This window comes from Pygocentrus nattereri, chromosome 28 (genome assembly GCF_015220715.1).
Source record: "Pygocentrus nattereri isolate fPygNat1 chromosome 28, fPygNat1.pri, whole genome shotgun sequence".
Taxonomy (NCBI): domain Eukaryota; kingdom Metazoa; phylum Chordata; class Actinopteri; order Characiformes; family Serrasalmidae; genus Pygocentrus; species Pygocentrus nattereri.
Genome location: NC_051238.1, coordinates 11,534,408 through 11,554,775, shown reverse-complemented (window position 1 = coordinate 11,554,775; position 20,368 = coordinate 11,534,408). Strand labels below are relative to the sequence as shown.

At 38.7% G+C, this 20,368-nt stretch overlaps 1 protein-coding gene across 3 annotated transcripts in view; it reads left to right on the top strand.

Annotated features, from left to right (window-relative positions):
- LOC108438364 (tight junction protein ZO-2) overlaps positions 1 to 20,368 on the top strand; it is a 143,009-nt gene that overhangs the window by 17,717 nt on the left and 104,924 nt on the right. The window contains exon 1 of one of the 3 annotated variants that reach the window (XM_037535890.1): positions 1,705 to 1,881. The exons of the other annotated variants lie outside the window; for them this stretch is intronic. Coding sequence (XP_037391787.1) covers positions 1,801 to 1,881 — 81 coding nt within the window. The 5' untranslated portion in view covers positions 1,705 to 1,800. Of the gene's footprint in view, positions 1 to 1,704; positions 1,882 to 20,368 lie in introns of those variants that run through there. 3 annotated transcript variants of the gene reach the window in all.

Sequence of the window (20,368 nt, the reverse complement as noted above, 5' to 3'; positions counted from 1 at the left end):
GTTAAGACACTGTGGGGTTTATCTTAAAGTTAGGACAGATTTCAGGAAATTTTATCTAGTTAGGATGTTTCTGTAATACTGTTTTCTTATCTAGAGTTATGATAAGATTATGAACTGTTGCTCTGTAATAACTTCTGTCCTAAATTGAGTCCTAACTAAAGTTGTCATGCTGACTAAGTGGATAAGATTTCAGACTTAAGTTTCTGTACTTTGGCCACAGATTTCTACATTATTGAGTGCATTTGGAATTACTTGGATCGTTAGAAGCAGAAAATGTGACCAACTTCTAAGACTGAACTTTGAAGGAATTATGGAGTAATATCCCTGCAGATTTCTTAGAAAAACTGAAAGTGAATCTCCAGAAAAGCATGGAAACGGTAATGAAGGCAAAATATGGACACAGTAAATACCAAAGAAAAAGCAATAATATGTTTACCTGTTGAAGCTTCTAATGTAATTTTCTGTTGAATATGTTTTCTGTAAAAAAAAAAAGAATAACATATAATAATAATAATAATTTAATGGCTGTTGGAAGTGAAATAAGTGAAGGGTGGTCTCTAAGGTTTGCACAGTGCTGTATGAAAGCTGTCAGTAAAGCACAGCGGAGACAATCAGTAACCAAATACAGTAAAAAATTCAAAGTAATCACTGAATAATGAATTGTGAAATGAGATAAGTGGAGGGGGCTGCGTGTTGTGTGTTGTGTGTATATGTATGAGAGAGGGAGAGAGGGAGGATGACAGTGTCTTACATTCAGCGTTCGTCCTAGATGTCTCCTCCACGTGCTAAGAGAGACTGAGGGAGACGCCCTGCAGGGAGGACTTTCAGAGTGTGGTCGGGGGTGGGCAATGAAGGGGGGTGGGGGGGGGGGGGGGGTGACCGTGTCCGCTGGTTGGCTGGATTTGGGACCACACCTGTTGTGGGTGTCATTATGTTTAGGGGGGGCACATCATACTCACAGGTCCTGCAGCAAACAGCTGAAGAAGCATCTCTCTCTCTCCCTCTCTCTCTCTCTCTCTCTCTCTCTCTCTCTCTCTCTCTCTCTGTCTCTCTCTCTCTCTTTTGCACTCTATCTCTCTCTCTCTGTCTTTCTCTTTCTCTCTCTCCATTTCTCTATCTGTCTTTCTCTTCTTTCTCATTCTCCTCTGTTCTGTCTGTCTCCTTCTCCTCCCTTTATATCAGTCCCTCTGTTTTTTCCCTTCCATATATTTCTCTCTCCTTCTCTTCGGTCTCTTTCTCCTTTGTTCTGTCTGTGTCTGCCTCTCTCTTCTCCCTCTAAATCAGCCTCTCTCTCTCTCTGTCTCTCTTTCTCTCTCTCTGTCTCTTCTCCTTCCTCACTCTATTTCTCTCACTCTTCCCTTTCCTCTCAATTTCCTCTCCTTTTTTCTTCCCATATCCTCTCTCTCCTTCTCTTCTTTCTCCCTCTCTCTCTCCTTGTCTTTCCTGCTCTTCTCCCTCTCTCTCCTTTTCTCCTTTTCTTTTTTCTCCTTCTTTCTTTCTTTTACCATCTCTTTTTTTATTTCTTTTATTATCTGTCTCTGTCTCTCCTTCTCATCTCCTCCCTGTCTTTCTCTCTCTCTCTTGCTCTCTCACCTCCTCCCTCTTTTCGTCCTCTCCTCCATCACTCCTCCTTCACTCCACCCTCGCTCTCTCTCCTCTCTCACCCTTTTCTCATCCCTGCTTCACACTCCACTCTGACAACACCAGGGGACCCAGACCTCTCCCTCATCTCTCTCCTCTTACCATTTCTTCTTTCTTTTCTCTCTCTTTCTTCTCTCTTTTCTCTCCTTGTGGTTCATCATGCGGCTGGGTATTTCAGGCTTCATCACGGACATCCTCAGCACCTCCAGCAACATCTGCTTCTGCTGGGCCGACGGCAAGGTAGAGCCAGCCTGAGAGGACCAGCAACTTCACCTCTCTCTCTCTCTCTCTCTCTCTCTCTCTCTCTCTCTCTCTCTCTCTCTCTCTCTCTCTCTCTCGCTCTCTCTCTCGCTCTCTCTGTCTCTCTCTCTCTCTCTCTCTCTCTCTCTCTCGCTCTCTCTCTCGCTCTCTCTGTCTCTCTCTCTCTCGCTCTCTCTCTCGCTCTCTCTGTCTCTCTCTCTCTCTGTCTCTCTGTCTGTGTCTCTTGCTCTCTGCTTGGAGTTAGTGTCAGTGTGCGCTTGTAGTCCATTGCTTTTCTGTTGTGCTGTTTTGCTGACTTCACTTCTGAGCAGATTGCTCTTAATATGGTTTTATACTGACTGTGTGAGAGATGACAAGATAGAGCTGACATTACCTTGTGTGTGTATGCGTTGGGGGGCAGCCAGGCTTGGCAGGCGTGGGTGACTCGGTGTTGATGTGAAAGCGGCAGTAGCTTCATGTCACAGCGTGTATTCAGGGTGAGAAAGAGACAAGGAAAGAGAGCGAGAGAGAGAGAGTCTACAGAAATGACACATAACTCTCCAGGCTCATTGGCTTCCATACTGCACAGTCCAGATTGTGACAGGTTACTCCTCAGCTCCAGACGCTCTTTATCCACTTGGCAGCTTGCTTATGCTACTGGACGTTCTGTTGTGTGTCATGAAGTAAAAAGCAAGGTAACACAACTGAAAGGCAGCATTCATAAGGCTACAGCTTAGTTGAATTCAGGGGATATTTAGTTAAGATAAGATGACCGTCTACAAAGCATTGTACAGCGGCCTCTCAAAATGATGTGATATTGAAGGAAACAACAATAACGAGTGTAAATTTAAGTTAATATGATGAGATTTGATTGCAGGTCAAAACCCTTGGGTACTACTTTAAAATAGGACTACCCTTATAAAGCATCCATGAAAGGTTTAAAATGTTTATTAATGGTTATTAATTTTAAAAAGGTTTTACTCACACACACACATACACACACACACACATACATACACACACACACACACACACACACACACACACACACACTCACGCTCATTTTCTAAACCACTTATCCATCTGGGTCGCAGGGGGAGCTGGAGCCTATCCCAGCAGTCATTGGGCAGATAATTAGGTCTTAAAGACCTTAAAATCATTAATAACCATTTACACATATGAATAAAAAGTGCAATACTGACATTTTATTTGCCAAGTAGTGAACCTGTATTTATTCATGCAGTCAATTTTAATGTTTACTGATCTTATTTTGTCTTCTTCATCAGTCAGCACTAAACCTCTCAGCTTCATCAGAAGATCATATTCGTCAGATGTAACAGCTCAAGCATGCTCTTTTTATTAAAGTGTTATAGCTGCTTAATAATGATTCATGAAGCCTTTAGGCCCTTATAACCATTAATAAACTATTTTAGAACCATTCATAAACACTTACAAAGGTGGCCTTATTTTAAAGTAGTGCCAACCCTTTGATTTGACCTCTTTGAACCCAACTTGATAAATGTATCTGTCATAAGAAAACTTTGTATTTCTAAGATGATGACTTTCTGTTAATTTATTATAACATGATTTTATTCGAAGCAACATTTTGGACCATTTCTGTTGATTCCTTCATCATGAAATAAAAGCACTTGCCAATTTAATAAATCTCTGTTGTTACAAATCCACGAATCTCCGAAATAGTAACTCGAGTGTTTGCTAAACTATTTTTAACTTTAATTAGGAATGCACTGATATGTAAACTCTGGTGTGATGCCAATGTACGATAAAACATTGTCTTTACAGGAGAAGTTTATGGAACAATATTTTTTCCAAGTAGTTTTTGCCCATTTCTGTTTGTCCAGTCATCATGAAATTTGAACACAATGTAAAATAATGATGACAACAATAAAAACAACATCTGACAGAGGCGATATACATCTTTAGGGTTGCAGATGCACTAACATGATGAAAAAAATAGGACATTTTAGCACAGTAGGCCAATGTTTCTGCTGATCTAGAGTACAATACATCATCAACCGTCACTTTGAAATATTGGTCAAATCTTTCAAATATTTTTTGATACCAATATGATTTCAATGTAAATGTACATCGCTACATTTAGTGTATGGTAATGTTTGTCAGTGTAGTAAGATTTTGGACCATTTCCATTGGTTCATTTGTCATGAAATGTCCACACAATGTAAAGGGCAGTTGGTTTTTTTAACCAGCATAAAAACATAAAAAGCAAAAAGAATGGACATACAGTGCTCTTGCGCTATATGTTACAGTAAGATGGGCAGCTGTTTGCAGGGATTGGGGTATTATGTCCAGTGTGGTGTTGACTGGTGGAAACTGTGACTTTACAACTGATTTGTTTGCTGCTTTTCTCGCAGCCTCTGAGTCTTGTGACCTTACTGGAGAACACGGCAAGCGCTGACAAGCACTACATCAACGGCTGGCTCATGGCTATAAACAGGCTTTTATTTGCTTTGGGGTCCGGACTGCAGAAGCGCAGCCACACAAAACTGTCATTAAAACGAAAACACACCGCTAAATTGATGGTTTTGGACTACACAATTAATCCTGGTTCCCACACACCAAAAAGCATTCGTCTCCCAGTTTGGAAATGCTGATAATTACTGTGTTTATCCTCTAATGGCTTTGTGATTATGTTGTTGCTTTGAGTTGGTGGCATGGATAATATTGTAATGACCATATGTGGTTAGGATCCTTTTGACTGCCAGCCATACATTAGGAGTGTGAAAGCCAGAAAGAGGAGACACAGTACAGTTCGAAAGTTTGGAATCACAGGGTATATTAATTAAGTTTTGTTATTTTGTTGTTTCATATACAAAAATAACTTGAGAAATGGTAAGAATAACGGAGATATCTATGAACAGTATTTTGAGATTTGAGCACCACTTTTGAGTGGGTATTAAAGGAGCATTCAGGCTTAAACTAGCAATTAATGTGTTATTTGTAAGTAGCACAGCACTAAATCCTTTAGCCTCCCCGATTTGACACAATCACAACTTTGTATCTTTTTTGTGTTTTTGTCTTTGTTCTCTTACTCTTACTACATTACCCAGCATGCATTATGCAAATACCACTAATGTAGAGCACAGCACTGTTGTAGAGGCTAATAAATACAGACATCATATTCTACGGCAGTCCAGAGAGGCCATGAGGTGTGGTTATAATTTTCTGGATTGTTATTTAAGCAATATAACACTTGAGGTCGTGCGTTATCGTGAAATAACATTGCGGCAGTGATTTTGTCACAGTAGCCATAGATCATCACAGCCATGATGTTACAGCGATGGCACATGACCTCGAGTGTTCTATTGCCTTTATACTACAGTTAAAGAAATACAGTAAGAAATGAATAAACTGGGCCGTGAATGCGGCGTTTAATATGTTTTAATGTTCAGTTCCTTCTTTGCGTGGCCGGAACTAACTGTTGTATAACTTGCGACAATGAGTTAATTATCTTGTTATCTCAAGATAACTACTTTGTTATCTCAAGATAACAAAATAACTTGTTATTTTAAGATAACAACTTTATCTTGAGATCACGGGATCATTAATTCATTATCTGATGATAACTTTTGTTATCTCAAGATAATAAGAAATTAACTTGTTATCTATGGATAATAACTTTTGATATCTCAATATAGCAAGATAATTAAATCTCAAGATAACAGTCCAGAAAATTATTACTACCTTATGGCCTCTCTGGACTTTTAATATTCAGCTTCATAGCAGTAACGTTATGCCTTATTCATTCACTCCAAAACACTTGTAGTTTTTCAAAAGATCCTCCCACTTTCAAGATTCAACAACTTATGGAGGTTTTTCTAGTTGTTAAATAGCAGCACTGTTGTTGCACCACTTTAGGAGGCAAGTAGTTACATTTACAACAAATGTAGCACTAGGCAAATTTTGTTTTTTGACCAGAGTGCCCCTTTAATTTATATCACTATTGATGATTTTTAGTCATTTTAGCATCATCTACTGTTGTTTGTCATTGTGGAAACATCGGTTTATTAATTTTTTTGACAGCTTTCTAGCTTCTTACTCATTTTTTGAAGTTGTCAGGACATGCATATCAAATCACATAATACATTCATCTGCAACCAAATAGTTTTTATTTTATTTAAACCAGTGATTGATTTTAGATGGGAGTGTATTTCTGCTCCTAATCAGCTTGTAAGAATGGTGACATCTCGCCACTTCCTCAGATGAATGCTCCTGTATTGATTGGCTATTTGGACATGCAGATTTATGGCCCAGCTGAAGGCAGTTGGCTGGAGCAATGCTTTTGGATTTGTCCATGTAGGGAGTAGATTTGGCTGCCCCAGGGGAGCTGGCCTGTTGCAGGCTGGAGCTTTCTGCTTCTTTCGCTGAGCGTCCCTTGGGCCTGTCACATCCAGCTCTGCCAATCACTCACAGGCTTTAGGACTGTAAGAAGTTTCCACTGCTCTGTGGAAATTCACTGTGATTGAATAGTGCTGTTCAGGCAGGGTGTTGTTATGGGCTTGCTATCTGCACATGGGTTGCAGTAGTAAAGCTGGTCTGAGTCTTAAAGGAACATTCTAGCATTTGTACATATGTTTGCTTCTTTAGTTCTGTAGCAAAGAAGTAATGAGAGCTAACAGTGTTTAAACTATATGCTCAAAAACATGGAAAAACATGGACATAAAGATGGACAAAATGCAGTCTTAAAGATGACCTCTACTACTGTTTTCAGCTGTGCAACATTATTTTGTCCATTTCTATAGATGACACTATGTCATGCAGTGTCATAAACAACATAAGCATGTATGTTTGAGGTTACTTAACAATTAGGCGTGGTTTCAGGCATGTGTGTGATGAGGCGTGCAGCTTGCTAATATTATAGGCTACTTGTTAGCTATATTATTATTGTGCCTCTAACCTTGTAACTGTGCAAAGAATAGTTTGGTGATCAATCTAATTTGCCCATGAATAAAGGCCCAGTCACAGTTGGCAGCAAATTTTCACAACTGAAATTATTTTTATTACGGTTCATTTCAAGTTGCCACAATGAATAAAACTTTAGTGAACATTTTGTCCCCACTGGCTATGAATAAACACATGAAAGAGATGAACATTCAGTTGGGAGACTCTATTTTCATCTTTACTTTTGTGGTTTTACTGTTTGAGTTTGACAAGTTAGCCATTTGCTAAATGCAGTGTTAGCTGTTTGGCTAACTCCTGCTGCACAAAAGTCACCCAACTACCACCAGCAATGTCCGTTTTTTGGTATGATTCAGTCTGCACCAGTGTACTCCAATGAGTATATAATTATCTGATATTTGTGTCCTTTTTTGGTAATGGTTCGTGAGTTAGCAAGCTTGCTAACTGCACTGACATGGAGGATTTTTTGGTCACATCCATTTCACAGGACAACACAAAGTGCAAATATCTAATGTGACTGTGGCGTATGTCTGTTTGAGCTTACTTAACAACTTACAATGGTTTGAGGCAAATGTGTGAAGATTTAGGCGTGTACTTTGCACAGTGCTAATTGGTAAGGTATTAGCTTCCTTTGCTTGTTTGCTACATTAGCCTTGTAGTGCCGCACACCAAACGAGATGTCTTAGCTGATTGAGTACATTTTGGAGTGTGTTTGCTCAGACTGAATTTGGTTGGCTATATATTGTAGTTCAACAATTAGAGGTGTAATCTTTGGCGCGAAATAATGTTTGGTATTTTTTTAGTAGTTATCTGAATGAGCTGTGTTGCTCTGCTGAATGAGCAATGTAGAGCATCTGCATATTTATATTTCAGCATCTGTTCAGTGCTATTTTAAGCTTTCTCTATCTGCTAACCTGTGCTGTTATTTAAAGGGCTTTTCTGTCATTACATTTGTGTGCTTAACCACACAGTGTGGTATTTTTAGGCATGTAAAAAAATAGTGCAACTGCTGCAAAATGCAAATGCGGCTGCCGTCGATGGGGACTTGTGTCTGGGATGACCCAGTGAAATGGATCACAGTTACATGCCACTGCTGTTGATTTGTGGGAAATTTTATAACTCTTTTTAAAGACGTGAAAAATGATCAAATGGTGCCGATATAAAACGCCCTGTGGTGATGATGTTGGACCAACGCATTGTCTCTCATTTTCCTCAATCAATCAGATTCCTGTCAGCTGCAGATGAGCCTGACTCCCTGCAGCAGCATCAAACTGACAGTGCTCTCAGGCACAGACTGGGCTTTGAAGCCTAAGGGGCTTTTTTAGGACAGCGGCCTGGTCCACAAGCGGGGATATGTGTCAGTCAGTGTGTGCTCCCAACAACCCGGATTCAATCAACTGCCTGACCAGTATCCAACCTTTAGCCACATTTTTTTTGACTCAAAATTTGATGAGCTTTTAAATAATTAACATTGCCATAATTAATATTTCACAGATTGGTTTTTGATGGCTTTATCAAGTTGGTCCATGGGCGATCCATGAGTTTAAGAAACTGACCAGGGCAAAAGCTGGTGAAATAAGCTAGCCAATCATATCAATGTTTTGGCAAGTGTTGCATTGTTTTTAAGGAATTGGGTGCTGCTTTTCAAAAAATTTCTGACCACAGGACCACCTCTGACTGGATGTTTTTAGGTATGGTCTTCTTTCATCCCAGCAGTGATACTAACATGTGAAAAAACGTTAAACTGCCTAATACACTCCTGCCAGTGAACGCTTTGTCTGTCAGTAGTGTAACTGTCCATGCCGTTCAGCCACACACTACAGTAATAGTGGGTGATATATCTGTTCATAAGGTTGAGGTTCTTCTTACAGCAACATTATTTAACAGTTTTATCTTAAAATAACATCTTCACAATCATTTTGATGTTTCACTGATTTATAACAGGGAGAATGGCATCTCTTTCACTGCCTCTCCAGGCCCAGAATGCCTGCTGTAGCATTATGTAACTTTGGAGGAACAGCACAAGACCTCTCACAAGACCTGTAACACTTTACAGCACCACGTCACACACCAACAACTCTGGGTCTTCAACTAACTATAAGAAGGTTGCTCGGTACTCCCAGCATAGACGTCATGGCAAAGGGTGCAAAAAGACTGAAAAGGACATTGTGGGAGGAAGCAAGGAAGAGAAAAAGAGAGAGTGACTGAGCAAGAGCCAAGAGTAAATCTCAGACTGATTTTTACTCGATGGCAAAGAAATAAAAGTATGCAAGACAGTCTCACAGCTAACAGGAAAACAACAGAAATCCGACAGCAGAGTGTTCATCCTTGCCAATGTTATTTATGAAAGGTTGTAATGTAGACAGTAAACTTACCTGTGTCATCCCTGTCTTGTAGATTTGTGAAATAAATAAATAAATAAATAAATAAAAAGAAATAAATGATTAAATAAGCCTTAAAAGTTTGCAACCTCCTTTAATAAAATTCTGTAATGTTGCTGTACCTTGTAAGTTGACATGGTTCTTCCTATTCTGATGTTGTCTTTAGCGGTGTTGTGCTGAATTACGACTTCCCAGCAGAATCTGGCTCCCCAAGGCGTGCATGTGCATCACGCAGGCATTTGGACGCTACAAATTACACTTGTGTTTTCAGTTGTTTCCATGTATCAACAACCAGAAGCGCGAGTGTATTCTGCAGCGACCACATACCCGTGTGACACACATGCACGCAAAGAGCAAAAATACCAGTGATTGCATAATGCTACTTTAAGTTATTAAGCAAGGCAAATCCTATGGTCCTGATTTTGTAAATGTTTTTTTTTTAACTGAAAGAACAAAAAAATGCTTTCTGAGGTTGTGGTTAGAATTCGCTTTAGGATTTATATTTTTAAAAATTATTATTACATACAGGTGGTTACTGACACAATTTCAATACGGTTTAGATTGAGTATCGTTCAAAACAGTATTTTGAAATTTAACACTGTGTTCCTCTTGGGGAACAGTGGGCAGGGGGCAATGCACACACCATGGCTGGACTTTTTTCAGCTGATAAATTTGTTTTCTTATACACTTTTGTGTGTGTGTGTGTGTGTGTGTGTGTGTGTGTGTGTGTGTGTGTGTGTGTGTGTGTGTGTGTGTGTGTGTGTGTGTGATTGTGTGCATGCCTGTGTTAACCTTGTGGCCTGTAGTTACACCCTTGCTGCAATATCTTCATGCCCGTGCTCTTGATTTTTTCAGGGTCACTGGGTTTGGATTACACTGCTAAGCTTCATGTGTATTTACTAATGTGAACTAGCTCAGAAGATGCATCTTGATCCGATGTAAAACAATTCCTGGCTGGCCGGCCAAATATTGACTCGTGGAGTCATTATAGAAGTTATTGAAAATAAACAAATCAAGAGTCGAGCACTTTTGAGGAGGAGATTAGATTTATTTCAAGACGTCTTCATACAGAGATGTTCACGGATCACTGGTTTCATTCCTTCCCCCAACAGAGAATGTGAGCAAACAACAACAGTAGAGAGTGTTGTCACCCTCAACAGATCTGAAAAATCTTCTTGTTCTAGGTCTCAAGGTTATAGGAAAAATACAGAACATTCTAAGATAACAGAGGAGCTCAGAGATAGAATGACTATTCTGATAGACAGAATAAGCATGTAGGAGTTACAATTAGCCACAATCCAAGTGACTGCTGAAGGTGCTTTTTGTGCAGTGAACTGTCTTTTGATGATGCCCCAGTCATGCCGCTGTGCCAGATACACTCTTGCCAGTTCAACACAGACTAGCATGTCAGTGTCAGTGCTGTGCTGAGAATGATCCACCACCCAAAAGAATGTGCGATGCACAACCGGGCTGCAGTCAGTAATTGTAAATCTGCAAAGTGAATCTATGGTAGGTGTATCTGATAAAATGGTTGGTAAATGTAGGTAAAGTACCTATATGCAGTCTTCCAAGATGAGTTTGGAGTCCAAATTTTGCTTCTTTATAACTTTAGAACTGAAGCTAGCACAAGAACTCCACAGTCACCCAAACAGGCCAAATCATTTCTATAAAAATACATTCCCAAAACTTGTCTTAACCCACACCCAGGTCTTCACTGAGGTTATGCAAATTTGTTGTTGTCATTTAGAACACAGTATGACTCACTGTGAACTATAGAAATGAATACAGTTTGTGATAGACCCTGTTATCTAAAGTGGCTGCCTGCAGCATTCAGCTACACAGTGAAGTTCTGTTCATTTGTGTAGTTCAAAGCAACTCATAGACAAGTCTGTGGGACTTAATTGAGGACCTGAATTCGGTTTAAGCAGGTTTGGTGAATTTTTACAGTAAGTAATTTGGCTGTTTGTTAGAAGGTTCAGTGTTTGTTAGAAATGTTACCCTTGCTGCTTCAATTCCAATTAAGAAAAAATTGTGTTCTACTCTTTTTTGTCTTTGACTACATCTGGCGGTACTTGTGAAATTGTGTAAATGTAATTTTTCACCGTGCCTTTAAGGCAGCCAGGCTACTAATTAAAACTCCACATAATTTTTTTAAGTGTAACCCATCACTGTAACTGTCCATGGCAATCAGCTGCACACTCCAGATGCAGCAGGTAAAAAATGAATCAGAAAACCCTTCTGAAAAAAATAGGTTGGGCCATGGTCTGGGCAGCCCCCCACTCATGTGGTCTATGGCTCTAACCCAGTGACCCCTATGAGGTGTGGCCTGTTTCTGTAATATCCTCTCACAGGTAAGAAAACCTGTCCACTGTTTTCAAAGCTTGTGGGAGTTACAGAGCAAAGCTGAGGGTGAACAAGAAAGCAGAAGCCATCATTCATCTTCTCCATTTTCCTCTCTCTCTCTCTCACCCCCCTCTTTTCTCTCTCCGCTTTTTCCATCAGTCTCTTTCTTTCTCTCCTCTTCGTCCTTTCCCCTTCCTTTCTACCCCTCCACACTTTGCCCTCATGTTCTGTCCTCTAATCCTCCCCGAGCCTCGTCCCTCTGTCCTTTTCTTCTCGCCCTGTCTCCGTCTTCTGGAGTTCTGCAGCTCCCCCGTGGCTTTTAAACACTCTAATACGGGGTGATGTAATGACACTGTTCTGTTCTGTAGTTAAAGGAGTACCTCAGTTTTTTTCAGTCTAATCTCTGGCAGCAGCATTCTGAATACCAGGGGCAATGTGTTACAATACTAATGGAAGCTTTTGGGGGGGGGGGGGGAGGGGGTACAAAGGATCCATCATAAAAATAAAATAGAAAACTGCCCCCTTGTAAAGTTACATTCCCCCAATTCCATTACATTTGGATTAACGTTAAATCACTTAAGACGTCTTTTATCAATATTTTCATCCACTGTGCCCCCCATGGAACTTGAACCCACCATCCCCCACCACTGAAAAACACTGAAGTATTTCTTTAGATCCTCATTAAGTTTAAGCTACAGGTTCACCACAGCCATGGAAACCTCCAACAGTGACCAGTCACATTAATTATGCTGATTATACTGCGCTCTCTCTCTCTCTCTCTCTCTCTCTCTCTCTCTCTCTCTCTCTCTTTCTTTCTTTTTCACTCGACCTCTCACTTCTTCTCTCATCATCTCTTTCTCTTTTTTCTTACTTTCTTTCTCCCCCTCCTTTCTTTCTCTCTTTCCATCTGTTTCTCTCTCTCTCTCTCTCTCTCTCTCCCTTTCTCTCTCTCTGTCTCTCTGTCTCTTACCTTTCCTGCTTTGTACCTCTCTCTCTTTTCTTCTCTTTATTTTTTTTCTCCATCTTATTCTATCACTCTCTCTCACTCTCTTTTTTGTTCCCTCTCTCTCTCTCTCTCTCTCTCTCTCTCTCTCTCTGTCATTCTCTCAGGAGAGTAAGGGTAATTAACAGTAGACAGATGGAAGGGGGAGCAGGAAGTCCACGCAGCGCAGCCACAAAACCCCATAATTACACTCCCCTAAATCGCTGCAGTGAGAGTACTGCTGGCCTTCATTACATAACAACCGTATGGACTAAACCACAATAAATACTCTCACAGACGCCGCTTTACCTTTCATAATACACCTCTGCTATGATGCTCACCGCTGTACAGCTTATTAAAGTGAAGGTGAAAGTTGAAACGTGAAGTGATGTGACACAAATCAATTTTTTCAGAGCTGTGTGAACACAGAACCGGAGTCTTTTCTAATCGCATTTGAGCCACTTTCAGACGTGGTTCTGTACTGGATGCGTACCCTTATATGCGGCGATGTGACCTTAATGAGAAGGGCCAGATCAGAATCCAAGTGTTTTTAACAGATATAGGTCACTTACAAACTAAATTCATATGAACTGTCAAGGCAGTTGTATCAGTTAGCAATTATGCTGTATGTTTACTTACATTCATCTATTATATCATTATTGTACACTATTGTTCTCTATGCCCTATGGTTTGCACATTTCCCTGCTATTTAATGTTGATATGTCTAGTGTTACTCTAAATGGGACTGCCACCATTTTTTTCAAAATTGCTGTATAATTAAATCATTAAGATACAATTGTTCAGTTTGATTTGATATAAAACAGCCCAGAGAAACTTACTGAATTATTCACAGTGGTGATAGGAACTAGATGTCTGAAGAGCTTAATGGATCTAAAGTTACACCCCCATTGTGTCAGATTTACTACTATTTTACCTTTATCAACATTAAATATGAAAACTCAGAAGACACGTTTGGGTTCACTGGTTGCTTTGCATAATAATAAATTATGCAGACATTTCAAAAACTAGTGCAAGTTCTCTTTAATTGTATCTTATTGCTGTTGTGAAGTGACCTTGGGTATCAGACACAGTACAGTGTAATAGTTATTGTTGTTTTAATACAGGGAGGAGACAGTGCAGTTAGAGAAGGCCATAGTGCAATGGTGATCCGCTCAATTGTTGGATACCTACTGCCCTGTGTGGCCTTCCCTGCACCTCACACCTCATTCAGCTCATGGAGGGTCTGCTAATTACCTGACGATTTGGACCAGGTGTATTAGAGGAGAGAATACACTGACCTGTGCTGAGCGGCAGTTCCACAGGATCTGTGCTGAAACACTCTTGCGATTGATGGCACAGAGGAAGGGGCAGTTTGGGGGTGGATGGTCAGTCTGGAGCTGGCTTCAATATTCATAAGTCCTCTTTCAGCTGGGGAGGGAAATGCTGCTGAATCATGCCGTTCAGCTTATTCAGCAGCTCTCTGGACCTCCTCCCACATAATCAAGGGCAAATTTCTGACCTCTCCCCACTGTGGCTGTGTCCGAGTTTTGCGGCACGTGAGGCTACACTTGAAACCATTCACGCCTCGCCTTTACGGCTAATCATTCAGTTGGCACATCTTTAATGTCACAGACACTATAAAAGCTTAATAGGGGCCCTGTGGTGTAGTTGGTGCTGCATGCTAATATACCTGTCTTGCTGGAAGGTTGTAAATAGGTATAAAAGGTACAGTAAGTAGCGTTTTTATTGTTAGAAACATTTCAGGAGTTTAAAAAGTTACGGTAGAATTACCGTAAATTACTGGGTAGTAGGTGTGTTATTTGTGCAGTAATTTGCTGTAACATAAAAACAGTAAAATAGCAATTTCTCACCTGGACCACAAGATTACTGTGATGTAGCTGTATTTTCTTGAACACTTACCACTAAGCTTTAATTAAAATACAGTAAGCTTCTGCATTTTTATGAAACAACTGTAAAAGTAATTTACTGTAAAATTTGGCTTTGTTTTCTGTGGACATTTTAAACCAAGTGTAAGGTAAACTAAATTGAAATAAAACAATATCAATGATCATGTTTATTCACCATTTCTTGCACAGTATATGCTCATAATATCTCAAGTCAGCATTTTTTACAGAGTTTAAAATATAAGTAATTTGCACAAGCATGGCTAAACAACCTTTATGTCCAACCTTTTTATCCATTGGAGGTCCCCCAGTTTAGCACTGAATTGTAATATTAATAAAATTGTAATATTAATTCATATAATTGTAATATTATTTATTTGAATATTTTAATTTAATTTGAATTATATTTTGAATTTAAACAAATTTCTTTGATTACATTAATAAAATATCTGAGTTGATTTCTACTGGGAGGCCTGCAGAAAGGGTTAACTCTCATATCCCATAATGTTATGCAGTACATCTCCATGTCAACCTCACTGGAATTTGCTATGTTATTACAGAAAATGTCTAAGATGAGTTGATTCACAATAAAGCGATGAACACAGTATTTTACTGTGAAAAAATTATATTAAATGTTGTGAAATCCTGTCAAGAATTAACAGTGTGTGCAGTGCATTTCATTTTATGTCATTACAATTTACCACTTTTAGGTGACATCAATTTATTTTCCACTTTTTATGGCAAACTCTTTTGTTGTATCTTTAAAGTTCAGTTTAGGGAAGGACATGCTAACATCTTCCCTGACAGCACAACGCAATGCTATATGAAAGCGAGCAGAGAAAACTTGCATTATGCTGGCAGTTCTGACATTTCCCGGTGGATTTTAGGCTTGCTCGCGCATGCAAAGCTATGCTGACATCTGTCTCCACCGGTCGGTTTGGGTTTCTGCCTCCCAAAGCGTCCAATTTATGTTGAATCTTGCGTTTATGGGGAAAGCGTGGGTGCCTGGTGAATGCCACAGCATGAAACTGATGTTACAAACAGGGCTGCATCCCAACACTCCGGACACAGTGACCCATCAGGAGGTGCTGTAAAACGTTATTAGGGGTCTAAGCACCACAGTTACCTCAGATAATGTAAACACTGTTTTTTGGGATTGTGCAATCATGAATGTTTGTGGCCAATTCCAGTTCTGATTTCTTTACAGCTGTATAGCCAGTGGATGATTGTTCAGGTTTATTTTTATTAGCTTTTTTGAACAGAAAACAAAGACGGTTGCATTGGCTATTTGCTGTATACATGACGTTCTGTAGGCTAAATGAACTCATATAGAACACACAGGCTGATGGGTGGTGAGTAGGCCTCACACATTAATGGACACTTTAAAAAGAGCGTTCTAAAAAGCATAAAATCCATTTTCTTACTGGTTGTGACTGTGATCATCTCAGCAGCTCAGAGTGCAAGTGTTCAAAGTGCTACTTACTCTACTATCTTGCATTGTTATTTTATGCTAATACCTCTATTGGTCTGTTTTATGCTTAGCTGGGTTCTCTGTGCTGTGTGTGATGCCAGGACAGATCCTTAACATTTGAGATACTAACCTTGTGCAGATATGTCATATAAGATTAATCTAACCCTTTAAGACAGAAAATTTGACACATTATATTAAATGTTATATTACATTTATGACACTTTTTATTTAAAATGTTTTAAAATTAAAGTTCCTTTAAACTAGGGAGCCATGTATGCTACATGTGTGCACTGTGTGTCGTATATCTTGCAGTGTCAACTGTATTGGGCAACCATTAGACCACAACTTACATAGATCAACATTCAGCTGCCAATTTTTTTGACATGTTTTTGCTATCGTGTCAGAAGTGTGAAGTGGTCCTGTGCTGCTAGAAAGCAATAAACACCACCAGCATAAACTGAAAACAACTACGGACAACACTGAGAAAAATAGCTGCAGACCTGTAGATAAACACAATGGAAACTTCAAGTGAGTTTTGTGGGTTCATACAGTAGTTTACTATTAATCATTCAAATTGTTGAAAGCTTAGGCTAAGTTCATGCTGAATCATTTAATATTAAATACTTATAGCTAGTGTAATGTATCACTACCTTACAGTTAAAAATAGCAAGATAGGTCAAAGCAGCCACTTCTAGGCTTAGGCTTGAAAGGATTAAACTCTAAGGATTAGACTTTACTCACTTCAAGTTTTCACCCTCATAACCATAAGCCGAATTCTTTGTAGTCACTGGATACACCTTAAGATTAATAACTGAAGAATAAACTTAGAGTTTAAGATGTTTGTCTTTTGCTTAGAGATGCTTTTGTGGTGTTTATTTTCATTTCTAAATATAACTTGTATACATTGGAATGATGAGTCGTTCTTCAGGCCCTGTGGAGCAACACAGAACAGCAGCACATTACACAGGTGTGCAGATACACAACAATGTGAAACAAGCACAGTAAAATATACTCACACGCACAGTACTGTGCGAAAGTCTTGGGCACCCAAGACACATTTTCAAAATCTATTTATTTGTGTAGTTTCTGTTTATTTGCTGAGAAAACTGTTAATATTTGAATAAGCAAAATGTATAGAATATTAATTAATAATAATAATTTATATATATATATGTGTGTGTGTGTGTGTGTGTGTATATATATATATATATATATATATGTATGTATATATATATATATATATATATATATATATAAAGTGATTTTCTGGATGTTAGTGTGTTTGTTTAACCATTTTCAATCCTCTCCTCGAGGAAGCTCGGTATCACAGTATTATATGTAGTTAAAAAGCAACTCCTGGTTTGACCAATCAGTGCTTCAGTAAATTGTGCTCATGATGTAATTGATGATATTAACAAGTCTCTGTGGCGGCTGTGAAGGTGTCAAGGAAATATATGGACCCAAGAAATTCTTGTTACTTTTTATTGTTTTTGTGTTTATTTGAATTATGAATATGAATTTATTCTAATGTATATTGTGATAAACTCACTGCTGAGGTAAATTGTTTTATAAATTTGCTTAGATGCCTAAAACCTTCACACAGTACTATGTATATATGTGTGTGTGTGTGTGTGTGTGTGTGTGTGTGTGTGTGTGTGTGTGTGTGTATAAAAATATATATATATATATCATTTATTATTAAATACTTATAGCTAGTGTAATGTATCACTACCTAGTGTAATGTATCACTAATACATACATATACATACACATGCATATATACACATGGATGGTAGCATGTGAGTAGTGAAGGAACTAGTGTAAACTAGTCAACTAGTAAACTTGTCAACTGTAAACTGTATAGAAACATTGTAGTCCAATAGCAGCACTAAACTACTTTAAAATGCTTCAAAACCTATAGAACATACTGCTGTTGCTGAATCTTTAAACATCATACAAAGACCCTCATCACAGGATCAAGAGTTATTTTTCGGATTATTAATTATTATAATTATGGCACATTTGAAACAACATTACCATTGCATTTTTAATTTACAGTTTCACTGACATGAACACAGTGTGTCAGTGTTTTGTCGTCGCTCCTGTGTGATGCATAGGTTTGTGTGTTAGTCAGTGCTGTGCGTGTGTTATATCAGTGACACTCATTTGTTGGTGTAATGAAGGACTGGGTTCCAGCATCGGTATTGAGCTCCAGTAGAAGTGTGGGTGAATCAGAGCCTGCAAGCTTTTATCTCCCTATCTCTCATCTCCCTCTGTCAGTGTGGATCCATCTGCTCCACACACAGCATCAGTCTGAGACAATCAACATCAGCCTGTGTGGACAGCCGGGCGAATACGTACATGTGTGGTGCTTGTATGTGAGGCTATGTCTCTGTGTAAATATGTATTTGTTGGGATTTTTTGCTAAATTGTTTTAAAAGTATTTGGGAAAGATTGTTTTTTATACAAGCAACCTACAGATCTGTGCTACTAAGGAAAGCATAAACTTTGTTTCCCTCAGATACTGTTCATGAGCAGTTCAGCCAAAGTGCAAACGTTAAAACATACCCAGTAGTGTGTGAGGTAAGTTGCAGAAGAAGGGGTGGCTAGTTAAACAGCTGCTATAAAGTCAGGTAAACCAATGCAAATGGCAAAAAATTCAGCAGACTTATATGTTGTTTGAAGTTGTCAGGATTGGCCGCTCCCAGTCTTCCATGCTGCTTTTGTTTTGGTCTGGTCCATGAGCTTTCTTTGTTTTGATTCCTTCCCAGTCCTGCCCCCTTGTTTTCTGACTCTGCCCCTGATTGTTACCACCTGTTATCCCTTGTTAGCCGCCCTCTTGTATTTAAGCGCTGTGAATGAGTTTCTGGCTGGTCTTTGTTTAAAGTGTTTGATGTATTGTTTGAGGTATGTTTTCTCCTGTGGTGTTTTGTGTATTCCGGCCTGTTTCTAGTCTGTGTTTATTTTTTGTCATGTCTGTCCCTCGTTCAATCTGTGTTGGCTCAATGACCCTGCACTGTTTCGACCCTCATTCTGGATTTGCCCCTAATAAATCATGCTTCTCTCAGCACGTGCGTCCGCCTCCTCATCGCACCTCATTACAGAAGTAGAACTGTCTAACCTCAATACATAAAAATGTTCAGATTCAGAATTAAGAAAACTTTATTGGTCCCAGAGGGAAATTGCAGTTATTACAGTTGCAACTGTTTATGTAAAAGAATAAACACTTTAATAATTTAAAACAAAAGAGAAAATTTGCAATATGTACACGAAATATATATTCATATATTCAAATGTTTCAAATATATTCATCAATATAAATAAGGTTAGGCAATAAAGGTGTCAAACATGACCATTTTTTTTACCATAAAGTAAAACAGCAAATATCAGCAGAAGACAGTTATAGCATGTTTTTGATTAACTGTCTCGTTGTTTGGAAGGCTTACTTATAACGCTGTATTAAAACTAACCCCGCCATGTGGAGGCTGCTCTTCAGCCTGGCTAGCTCTAGATCTTTGCTAGATCTTTCCATGGTTCAAAACACACACACACACACACACACACACATATATATATATATATATATATATATATATTACAACACAAAGGTGATTAAAATAATATAGTGTGAATTCTGTGAAGTCAGAAAAAAAACTACCATGAAAAATTACTTTTATGTCTGTCTGATTGCTGTGAAAGCTCAAAGTTGAGGTTGGGAGTGTATGAAGATGACCTGTGTTTGGGTGGTTAATCAGTCCATCACAAATTACTCATTACTTCCCTCAAACAATAATGGGATTAGTTTACTGATTACTTCCTTGAAAAGTAATCTCATTACTCGTTATTTGACTTCTACGTTATTTTCCAAAACCCATACAAATCTGCACCAACAACAAATGTTCATTCAGTGTGTTGTTTATATTCATAAACAAAGTTGCACAGTCATATATTGCAGGTAGTGTGGCCCAAATTTTGTATAATCTGCAGTTCTATGCAAAAGTTTGATCCCCAGTTAAAAGACATTTTGATGATTTTCTAAGTGAAAATAAGTCAACACATCGTGCACAGAGAACAAACTTAAATATGGCAAAATTTAGTGCACAATTTCTATTAATTTGCTAAGAAAACAATAAAACATCTAATATAAAATGTGCTTTAACACTTGCACGGCCATAATTTTCTTTATTTTTCCCTGGTTTATTAAATTCAGCCAAACAGTGATGTGTGCATTAAAATGTGCAGGAGTGTGTTTGCTGTAGAGGAAAACCAGGGATGCCCAAACTTCAGAGCTTGACTGTATATGAAGGCAATTTAAATGCATCATTTATAATTAGTATTGTTCTCACATGCGTAACACATGTAACAGCGTTCTTATGAAGTCAGAAACTGTGATGTATTTACAGTATATTTTAATGCATTACAAAACTTTGTTACAGAAAAAAGTATTCAAATTATTATAATGTGCACC